We start from the raw sequence: 12438 nt of genomic DNA, 5'->3' as shown, positions 1-12438 counted from the left end.
TAATATTAATCTCAACATTTATTAATACAAGTTAATGCATCAGCTAATGTTAACGAATGAGACCTTATTGTAAAGTATAACAGTTTATCTCTTACTGTTGAAATTAGTATTTAATGTATTGAATTATGGAAATATTCATGATTATTATATATATATATATATATATATATATATATATATTTTTTTTTTTTTATCAGATTGTTCTTAGACATGTCATGGCACAACCAAAATGATGATCTGAATATTTTTGTCTTTTGTGCTTCTTTCTTCTTCTCAATTCTTCTTTCTTTCAGCTACTTCAAAAAGTTTCAGTATTGTGGCTATGCACCTCACGTCCGCAGCTGCAAGCCCAATACTGATGGCATCTCATCTTTCGAGGACCTTTTGGCCAACATCGTGCTGCGTGTCTTCGTCTGGGTTGTCTCGGCAACGACATGCTTCGGCAACATCTTTGTGATCTGCATGCGATCCTACATTCGCTCTGAAAACAAGCTCCATGCCATGTGCATCATCTCTTTATGCTGTAAGATGATATTTTGCATCTAATGCAGAGGCATTTTAAAGCGTGACTAAGTGTGTCGGAATACATTTCTGGAGCGCTATATGCTGTGTAGAAGATCGCAATGTGCTGCTCATCATCTCCTTGTGGCAAAAGCAATTTCACACATAATTAGTCTCATGCAACTTTCTATGCATTCTTTATTGTGTTTTTTTTCTTTACCTCTAGCATTGTTCAAAATATTATTTAGCCTATACTTAGGAATGCTTTGTGTGCATTTAACCGGAAATTCAAGCTTTTTCGTTAAGATGAGGTGGGGGGAAATCATCTTTTAAATTGCAGTTATGGAGGTTGTCCTAGTTCAGCAAGTGGATGGTGCCTTCTAGAAAAACAGACTGATAGCCTAAAGGCAGCTCATAGCCGGCCAACAGCATTCAAAGTCTGTGTTTACCTGACAGTGTTCCCTCTTGACTGAAGTGCTGCCACATGTTTCACGTTTTATTGCATGAAATTCACCCATACAGTCTGCTTCCTGTAAACTGATCTCCGCTGCACAAAGAAAATGTTTCTTTAACACTTTTCCTAATTCATATTGTACACACTTTAGCCTGCTCCCAAAGGAAACGGCAACCTATGAAATGAAAAGCAGTCCTTTGATTTCTGCTCTTTGATATGGGCTGAATAAGGGGGAAATCAAAGTTGTGCACTGGGCATCTGTATGCTCCAGAGAGGGCTGCCAGGGGCGATTCAGATGAGTGGAAGCTCATTCAGAGTACATGGAAATCAATCGCTCAGAGTGTCCACTTTGAAGTGTAGATGTCACACTTAGATGTAGCTACATTTACAGTTTGTTTTTACATTTACATTTAAATTCTTTCACTTACAACATGAAGTATAAGGTAACCAATAAAATGTTTATAAATAAGAATGAAAATAGGTGAGGAAAAGTGGGATATCTTATTTAATTGTTATATAATATTTTTAAAATATTATAATTATACAATGCATTTTATTAGTGTAAAGCTACTCACACACATGTACACTTATATCCACTCAATCCCACCGGTCACGTAAAGAAAGTTTTCATTTATGAAGCTCTAAAAATATTACTGACAGGTGTTTTAGTGCATTTTCTGCAAATATGGAAAAAATAAAGGGTCTCAATTAAATATGTGCGGTTTCACATGGTTAGTGCAAATTGTCACATGACCAGAGCAGTTTCCTGTTTGCACCATGAGATGATGATGGCTGCATCAAAGCTCCAAAACAAAAGGCTAGTAATGTATGTTAACATAAAGATACGACACATTTTTGGTACACGTTATCTTTAAGGTGTTTAATATTAATATATGAATTAACAATTATTCAGTATTCTTGAGTGTGGACATAGAATGAGTAAACATGTTGATGGTCACAATTTTAACCGGTGGGATAATATTTTTATATTAATACTTATAGTATATAGTATAATTATTCAATGTTGTGTAAGGGTTTTTATGTATAATAATAACCACAGAATGTGATGAAACAGTTTAAAATGGGTTAATAACTGGGCTGAGATATATAAGAATTTTGATGACTGCAGAAATAATTTAATTTCGGTATACATATTATCCCACCGATCACAATTGTGACCTACCATAAAATTTCAAAAATAATTATTGATTATTTCAAAGGGTTACTAATTACATAACATTTTGATATTTTCATGTCTGAGAAAAATTTGGGATTAAATAGTGAATATAGTGAAATATATTACTGCAATTTAAAACAACTGTTTTCTATTTTGATATATTTTAAAACATTTATACCAGTGACGGCAAACCTGAATTTTCAGCAGCTGTTATTCTCGTCTTCTATATTATGTTCTTTAGCACAATTTTTTGCTATTACATTAAATGGGTCTAATAAAACATTTTCTTAGGAAACTATAATATAACTCACCCCACTGAGCTGTTCCCGTAAACTATATATTTGTAACACTTTGGTAACATCATTATGACCCACCATCTGCCTCAGGCATGGTCAGCTCATGTGTTAAATGCTCCACAATTACCCAGCAGCTGATCGTGCCTAAATTGCTCAATTGGCTTTGTCAGTCATGGGGAAAGTTTCTGGGTTAATAGTCTATGGGTGAGAAATGCTCTCAATTTTAGGGCACCTGGAGGAGGAAAATGGGTCAGACGTGGAAAGTGGCAGACTGGTAATAAAGGCTTTTTGATTTTTAGCCTGCTGTCAGTTTTCATCAAGAGTTTTTTTTTTTTATATATATATACATAGTGCTTTAGTTGAAGCAAACTGTACTGCAAAAATACTTAAATAAGGCTGAAAAAAAAAAAGTTTTAATAGTTTTCTGCTTTTTGGAAGTTCTAACACAAGGAACACAAGTAATATGTCTCAAAAAATTGATGTACAATCAGTACACTCTCATTTATCACGCTGAACCTACAAGCACAGCAGTTAGAGTAACAGTTAAGTCCGAAATTATCGTCTGAAATTTTCGCACGTTAAAAAATAAATACGACCTCATGTTGTGTCAATCACGTTTACACACTGCCTCCGAAACTTTCGTCCGTAATAAAAAAAAATTGGACCAGATTCAATTTTCTGCGTTTTTGCATCCGTAGCAAGCATTTTGATAGGAAAGGATGACAAATACGAAAAAAACGCATACGAAAATATTGGAGGAAGGACCTTAAGTTAGGGCTGAAAATATGGTTAATTTTAAGAAATTATACAGCGTAAGAGATGTTCTATAGTAATTCAACTAAACTCAAAGTTAGTTCTGTTTTTACAGTGTATTGACTACATAAAAACTATCTATTTAAAGCTATATTTAAAATCACTATCACATATTTATCTCATGTAACCTATAAAAATGATGTACATTTGTCTAGCTTACGAGCTCTTTCTCTGCTAAACAGGTGCAGACGGTCTGATGGGTGTCTACCTCTTCATGATAGGCGCGTATGACCTGAAGTTTCGGGGCGAGTATAATCGTCACGCTCAGGCCTGGATGGATAGTGTACCCTGTCAGGTGATTGGATCTCTAGCCATGCTCTCAACCGAGGTGTCAGTTCTGCTTCTCACCTACCTCACACTGGAGAAATACATCTGCATCGTCTACCCATTCCGATACCTGACCCCCGGCCGCAGACGCACTGTTACCATTTTGGTGGTCATCTGGATCTTGGGCTTTTTTATTGCTTTCTTGCCTCTCGTCTGTAAAGGGGTTTTCAGAAACTTCTATGGAACCAATGGTGTGTGTTTCCCTTTGCATTCTGAGCAGCCAGAGACTCTCGGAGCTCAAATCTACTCCATTGTGATCTTTCTGGGTACGTGAGAATCCTTTAATTGTGTTCAAAAGATGTTCTATTAGATGATAGCGCACAACAGTTGGGTTCTGGCCTTGAAACCCCAGTTATTTTCTCTATAGAGAAATATATTTGTAATGATTCTGTGTAAATCATTTATGACAGACCTACCATAAGCTCTGAGGTAATGGTATATGCTTTTATTGAAGCCACCAGTCAGAATAATTTTATCATTTCAAAACCATGCTCATAATCCGTCAATTGTCTTTTGTGTTATAGGCTGATATTTTAATATTTTGAAATAAATACATTTTTTTATGGAAAAATTTATTCTTATGCTCGCCAACACTCAAAAAAAAAAAAAAAATGGTGCTATATAGCACTTAAAGTGGTTCTTGGCTCGTAATCATAGGGGAACCACTTTTAGTGCTATATAGCACCATATCTTTAAAGGTGCTATACAGCACCTTTGTCAAATGGTGCTATGTAGAACCATAAGAGGTGCCATACTGCATTGTATTTCTTCAACAAAAATGGTAAAAACTGTAATATTGTGAAATATTATATTAAAATGTCATTTATTTCTGGGATGGCAAAGCTGAATTTTCAGCAGCCATTACTCCAGTCTTCAGTGTTACATGATCTTTCAGAAATCATTCTAATATTCTGACTTGGTGCTCAAGAAACATTTTTTATTATTATCAGTGATGAAAACAGTTATGCTGCTTGTTTTTTATACATTTTTTTCAGGATTGTTTGATGAATAGAAAGTTGAATAGAACAGAAAATATATATATATTGTTTTTAAAAACTATCTTTATGTACCTTTTGTATTAATCTCAGAGCTGATTGGTTTGGTTTATGTATTGATTCCCTATGGAGAAAATCAATTGAAAAACACAGAGACAGCTGAAAAAGTGGTTGGTCGATGTGGCACTCAGTCAAAGCTTTTTAAGACATTTGAGATATCATAATTCCCCCTTCAAAAGTTTACTTTTGTTTGCTAGCTTTCCTTTTCTTGCAGCAGTAAGAGTTATTTTGGACTCTTTTGTTCCTGGTTAAGAAATTGCTCTCTCTGTGAGTGCTCAATTTGTTTGTGTGATAGAGGTTACATCCAGAGGTCTAAGTTTAGATTGGAAAAGAGGACTAAGGGCACTGACATTATTAAGAGCACTGAAAAAATGTAGTGGTTTCCAGCAAAACCAATCATCTCAACAATAACTTAATCTTTCTTGACCTGAAAGGTGTTTAAAGTGTACTGTTGTGGTGCTTATGTTTTGTATTGAGGTCATCCTTCACATTGATGAATGATTTTCGCTGTTATATATCATGTCAAAAACATATCCTGTTTCCAAATAGGTCTCAATTTGGTGGCTTTTCTCATCATCGTACTGTCTTATGGAAGCATGTTTTACAATATCCAGAGAACAGGAACGCAGACGACCAAATACAGCAACCACATTAAGAAAGAGCTGACCATTGCCAAACGCTTCTTCTCCATTGTCATCACCGATTCGCTCTGCTGGATTCCCATTTTCATACTCAAGATCCTTTCACTGATGGATGTCGAAATACCTGGTAAGTGCATCACGGGCCATTTAAAGTCTTCAGGGCCATGGGTTTCTTCAAGGATGAATCTGATATTGGGCTGAAGCAGTATTTTTATCAGCTGCAGTAATTCATCATTCTCTTTTTCTGTAAGTGTCTGTAAGTAGTGAAATGGTTAAAGGCATCTAAATGTGAATACAATATGAAGAACATGCTAGTTCAAGTTTTACTTCTCCTTAGGAATTATAGCTAGAAAAAGGAAAATGTTCTCATTATCTACTGTACAGTCAGTGCTCTCCCTCGTGTTGTTACAGACCTGTATGCATTTCTTTCTTCAGTGGAACAAAAAAAGAGACGTTTTGAGTAATGTTCCGATCATTTGTTTGCATATAATTGCAATGAATGAGGGCTAGAGCTTTTAAGCTTCAAAAATGGCAAAAAAGCACCATAAAACTGCAGTTCCTATGGCTATATTCCAAGTCATCTCAAGTAATGACTTACAGCTGTGCACGAGAAACTACAAAAGTTGTCATTTATTAATGATCTTTCCCTCCAGTGAGCAGCTACCTGCTGAAACTGGATCGAGTCAAATTTTGCAAACTGATTTATTGAACAAATTTGACTTAGCTTTAGAAGACCAGGCCTAAATTATAGTGCACAAGTCATCATGTGGGCTACTTTTATGGAGCGTTTCATTAAAAAAAAAAGAAAGTCATACAGGTTTTGAACAACATGAGTGTAAACAAAGACAGAATTGTATTTTTGGGATGAGCTGTGCTTCCAAAGTATTTTCAAAAACATTGACTCCTTTTCACAAAAAATTGTGGGAATTATTTCATATTTTTGTACATTTAGAATAAGTTTTTGGGATCTGAATCATGATTTGTTTGTGAAAACATTCATACACAGATTTCACACACAAATCCATGTCTACTCGTGCTTAGTGAATGAGACCCATTGGATGCTCTTTCCATCTGCATAATATTCGACAACGGCTGGGCAAATGACACTGTGCTCCATTATGATTGCTGAACCCAAGCTATATTTTTCTAGGACACTTCACTGAAAGATTGTAGTTTTTGTTCCCATCCTCTATTTGAATGATGATCGTTCTGGAGATAATTAATGGGCAGTTGGGAAGTGGACTGCCTTTTCCAAAATGATTTTTCAAAGAAAAGCAATCAGCTAAAAATGACATGGGATATCAACCCTCAATGCATAATTTTCTCCCCATTACTCTTCTCTGCAGGAACCATCAGCTCGTGGGTCGTCATCTTCATTTTGCCCATCAACAGCGCACTCAACCCCATCTTGTACACGCTGACCACGCGGCCCTTCAAAGAAACACTGCTGCAGGTGTGGTCCAACTACAGGCAGCGGAGACCCCTCCTCAGCAGCCACCCGGCTCATCTGCCTTCCTTTACGTGGCAGGAAATGTGGCCACTGCAAGAAAACAGCCAAACCCTCTGCACACCGGACTACCTGGCGCATCCGTCTGAAATGTCTAACACCGCCCAGTTGCTGCCAGTGGAGGGGTCGAACGGGACATGAGAGGGTCTGATGGAGTCCTACCATCAGCATCACCTCATGCCTCACAGCCATGGACTCATTCTGAAAGGACAAACATTTCTTTTTGTATGTTTGTGGATGTTTACATGCATGTCCTCACTCAGAGCAGGGATAATAATGATGCACTGCATATAAGGACTGATTGCCATCATGAGCGTGTGTTTGTTTGGGAGGATATTAGGAGAACGGCGCAAAAAAAAAACAAAGACACAGAGCCAGATGTTTGCAAGCCCTGCTGAAAAGACCTGCTGGTTCATGCTGATTAGTACTGGTCTATGCGGTTTACCAAGGGAAAGCTGTTGGTTAAGAGGATTGTCAAAAAATTACAGTTCTGTCATCATGTCGTTTCAAACTCATGAGCAGAATACAAAATTATTTTATTTTAAGAATTTTTCTGCTGTTTTTGTGCATTCAATGAACGTCAATGGAGGGCAAAACAGAATTATTATACTTAACTTAAAATGAAAGCCATTTTGTTACTTGAAATAAAATAAATGTTAACTGAATTACATAGCAAAAACTTTAGTATCCATTTTGACATTTTCATTTACTTTGATAAACTTGATATATTAAAATAACTAAAACTGAAATAAAATTAATGAAGATTTTTATAGATATGTTCAAAATGGAAACTAATAAAATGACTAAAACTCAATAAAATTACTAAAGTTGTAACAAATTAAAAGCTAATTCAAAATATTAATACTATATACATAAATTATATTTAAAAAATAATATATAAATTATAATTTCACATTCACATACCAAAAAGAAATAAATACAATAAGTGAATAAAACAAAAATGATATTTATATTAATTAAACATATTAATACCATACATATATATATGTATGTATGTATGTATATATGTATGTATATATATATATATATATATATATATATATATATATATATATAAGTGCTGTCAAACGATTAATCGCATCCAAATATAAATACACACACATACACTATATATTTAGAAAATATTTACATGTATATATTTATATTTATATAATTTAAATTATATATAAATATATTTAATATATAAACAACATATTTTTCTTAAATATATACATGCAGGTGTGTATTTATATATACATAATAAATATACACAGTACACACAGATATACTATGTGAACAAAAACTTTTATTTTGGATGCGATTAATCGTGATTAATCGTTTGACAGCACTAATTATATATATATATATATATATATATATATATATATATATAAATAATTTTACATACACATACCAAAATAAATAAATAAAATAAAAATAATTAAATTACAAAAATTTCAACTAATAGTAATATATTAGTATCTTAGGGGTACTAAAATAGACCTGAACAACAACAACAAAAAGAACGCTTTAAGCTCAAAATAGGATACAGGTAGTGTCATGGATAGAACCTCTGGATCGTTTCTACATGAGAATGAGTAAATGATGACAGAATCTTCATTTTTAAGAAGCCTGGTAGAGGCATCAGCACACCAGCATCCAAAAGACAACATACAATATGCTAGTGGCCAGCAAAGCTGATCTTTTCAACAGGGACATAACAGCACAATTCATTCGATTGTATTGTATTGATAAGTCATTGATAAAGCTTAATCAGTTTGTTTACTAGTGACTCATCCACAGAGTCTGAAATGACGGAGAAAATATAGATATGGTTGAATAATAAAAGTGTTTACTTAGTGTTTTACCATCAGTCAGTGTTACACATTAGACTTTTTGCCCCTGTTTGTTGTATTAATTGACATCTTGTCTTTTCAGTGTTAGTACTGGTGTGCAGCTATTCAGTGTTTAAGATGTGTTTCTTGTCCAAATGAAAATGTGTGTAGCATGTTAATACCTGCTGCTTTTTGTACAAATGTACATATATATTGTATAGAATTATTTTTATCTAGCCAAACTGGTTCAAGCATCATTCAGGGTTTTAACAGATGTTGTAGGAGCTCTTCAGTTTCCATGAGAAATATCAATCCTAATACTGTAAGATGTGAAGGCAGAAGGGAGGCCGTTGTTTTAATTAGAGATATCTGTCAGTCATTTTAATTGTCTTTCTCTTTCAAAACCAGGAGAAACAAAGTGAAAATGTCCACTCAGTGTTGCCTTGTTTTTATTATTGTATCATCAGAAGGACTATGTTTAATGTACAGCTTTTATGGAAATAACTCCATGTATAAATAGAAACCCATACATAATTTTTCGTCCTTATTTGAATATTTTTTATCTGAAACTGTCTGCCTGCACGCACAATGATATCTTCATTCAGGGAGTAATATATAAAGATAAAGTGGGATGAATCTTGCACATGTCAGTGAACATGAGCATATTCAGTCTATATTTAACCCTCAATAAAATAATAATATATCTGAAATTAAAGGTCCTGAATATGGATTTATTCTCATGAAACTATTTTTTTTCTTCATGAAATTATATATATATATATATATATATATATATCTCTGTGTGTGTGTGTGTGTGTGTGTGTGTGTGTACACACAAATATACATATATAATTTCATGAAAATGAAGCCATTTGCCATATTTAGGACCTTTAAAGTGTTTTGCACTGTGACTGTTATTCTTATGGCGTTTTCTACCCCAGTTCTTATAACTGTAATGTCATTCACAGCACTGTAATTTTCAATAAAATGTAATTGAAATAGTACATGATAGTAATTAATCCATTTAATTACACAGATTCACACAGTATCAAAGTAGTGAGATATTTACAAGTATAACATACAAATATTATAAAGTTTGAGGTTTGTTATGTTATCCGTAATTTAGAGAAACATTGCTTTATTGCCATGCAAACAATGTCATAATGTTAAAAAAAAAGATCTGTTATGGTCTTAAAATATGCTTATCTTCATGCAATATTATATTAGAATATATTACTTTTTTTTTTTTTGGGGTGAAATATGACCTGACATGTTTTTGTGAGATTCGCCTAGCTGCAAAGACCACTTAATTGATACAATGCCCTCTGAGCAGGCACAAGGCTTTTATGTCAGTTGGACCCATTTATAAATAGCTGTCAACTAATTATTAATAAAACACCATTAGTGACACTCTCACACTCCTCTCTTACATGTGGAAGGTTATCATTTACAACTGTGATCATTGAGAAAAACAAAAACAAAAAAAAAAACAAAGTTGTTTGCACTGTCAAGTCATCGAAAGAAGAATATTTTCATGTTTCCCTCAAGAAAATGCTGTTTTTGTGACATGTCATTCTCAGAGATTACCTTTAATTTTATGAATGTAAAGATGAAAAATAAAACAATTACTTTTTCAAAAATATTTTTGGTATTTTGAATGCAATTTGGTAGTTTGAGTGCAATGCTTTCACAGCTCACTATTTCAGAAAATGTTTGTCAGTAAAGGTGTTGATATATTGCTTCACACCATACACACCTGTGTCACTAAATTTAGGTGAAGTTCCCAAATGATTCACATGTGGGAGAATGTTCTGTGCTATAGGTGTGAAGACGTATGACGTTACAAGTATGTAATATCTCTATTTTTAAAACGTTAATATATTTCTCTACATGCATTCTGTGCTATTTACTGATCGTCAGTGTTTTTGGTTTCTAGTAATTAAAACTCACAAATGCCCCATAAGCAGCCACACATCACCAATAGCCCCTATTAATCTATTTTCTTAATCGCTTTTCCCTAATTATTTGTATCTTGTGGGACTGATGCTGTGATGATATGGGTTATCATGTTTTATCACCATGTAGAATTAAATTTTCTTCTATGCGGTGGAAAAGAGTAAAGTGAGCAATTACACTAAACACAGACTGTTGCAAAAAATATAACAGTCAATTTCACAAACACTTAAAATAGCTACGGTTAAGCTAAGTTAATTCCAGAAAGTCATCTCAGACACAGGCCACCACAAACATGTCTGACTGAAAATCCAAGCCAGAATAAACCAGATGGACATGCTAAAACAGAAAGAAAAAAAGAAAAAGAAAAAAAAGTAAATTGGACCCTAAACAGAGAATATGCCTATAAATAGGTCAGTCACACACTGTGACTGACCTGGACTGAAAATGTCTTGACCATGTGTGAAGTCTGTGTTGGCATGGCGACAGGCAGATAAATTAGGTGACCCTATTGCACATTAAATAAAGTGGAAACAGAGCTTCATTGACTGACAGCTTGCCATAATTATGGGTTAATCCTAGTTATTCTAGCCAGTGTATATTATTAACCGCTTAATTTTCATGAAAATAAAGTTATAATGCAAAAACAAATATGCAGTGGTCTCCAAAATGGGCTTGATGGCTTCTTCAATGTTTAAAATTTGGGAGAAAGGAATATGGTCTGTGATGAAAATATTAGATAATATGTGACCCTGGACCATAAAACCAGTCTTAAGTCTCTGGATTATATTTGTAGCAATAGCCAAAAATACATTGTATGCGTCAAAATTATAAATTTTTCTTTTATGCCAAAAATCATTAGGACATTAAGTAAAGATCATGTTCCATGAAGATATTTTGTAAATTTCTTACCGTAAATGTATAAAAACGTCATTTTTGATTAGAAATATGCATTGCTAATAATTTAATTTGGACAACTTTAAAGGTGATTTTCTCAGTGTTTAGATTTTTTTGCACCCTCAGATTCCAGATTTTCAAATAGTTGTATCTCGGCGTAAATATTGTCCGATCCTAACAAACCATACATCAATGGAAAATTTCGAAAAATTGACACTTAAGGTTTTGTGGCCCAGGGTCACATATGTCTTTTGAAACTTTTAGATACAAATTTAATTTATATGGCAGAAAACAGTATGATAACATCACCAAAGCTATCCCACAATCTATAATTCAGATGTCTTGTAACTTATCTCAAAATAATGTAAAACCTTGTCTTCCTCAGCTTTTGATGAATGGAGTTTCTCTTACTAACCTAAATTTACCCAATATTGCTATCCGGAAAGTCTTTATAAAGGAATTATATCCTTTTCCTTCAAATAAAAATTCAACACAAGATCCAGGGGGTGTGGTTGGATCTAGATCCAACTCCTCCCACCTTACATTTATCTAAACCTACCAAGTATAGGTCTCTGCAGCAAAGTAATGGGAGTTACCAGATCGGGGCGTTTTTTGACCATGTTACTTGATTGGCTGACGTCATAGTGACGGTAGGTTTAGGGGTGAGGTTAGGTCAGGGGGATCATTTTGATTGCATGATTTAGAAACACCCAGCAGTTTGAAAACGCCCAGCAATTCACAAACACCCACTTTTGCTCTGCAGAGACCTCAATCTCCAACCTACCCATCTCCACCCCCTGGATGTGGATCCAACCCCGCCCCCTGGATCTTTTGTTCTGCAGCGAGGAGCTACTGGTGGAATGAGCTGCCAACCTCCACCCGAACTGTTAAAATCATCACATCCTTCAAGATAAAGCAGCTGAAGACCTTTTCCACAAGTACAAAATCACCCCCACACTATTAACCTATACACTCACTCACT

At 34.3% G+C, this 12438-nt stretch overlaps 1 protein-coding gene across 2 annotated transcripts in view; it reads left to right on the top strand.

Moving 5' to 3' along the window:
- Window positions 1-7512, top strand: part of rxfp1 (relaxin family peptide receptor 1) — a 77884-nt gene extending 70372 nt beyond the window's left edge. For both annotated transcript variants that reach the window (XM_058798929.1, XM_058798930.1), the window contains exons 15-18: window positions 294-523; window positions 3424-3834; window positions 5173-5391; window positions 6611-7512. In XM_058798929.1, the coding sequence (XP_058654912.1) occupies window positions 294-523; window positions 3424-3834; window positions 5173-5391; window positions 6611-6912 (1162 nt within the window). In that variant the 3' untranslated portion in view covers window positions 6913-7512. The remainder of the gene's footprint in view (window positions 1-293; window positions 524-3423; window positions 3835-5172; window positions 5392-6610) is intronic.
- The last annotated feature ends 4926 nt before the right edge of the window (window positions 7513-12438 follow it).

Source organism: Onychostoma macrolepis, chromosome 14, assembly GCF_012432095.1.
Source record: "Onychostoma macrolepis isolate SWU-2019 chromosome 14, ASM1243209v1, whole genome shotgun sequence".
In the NCBI taxonomy this organism is placed as follows: Eukaryota; Metazoa; Chordata; class Actinopteri; order Cypriniformes; family Cyprinidae; genus Onychostoma; species Onychostoma macrolepis.
Note: the sequence above shows the minus strand (reverse complement) of the source record. Positions and strands in the feature narration are given on the sequence as shown.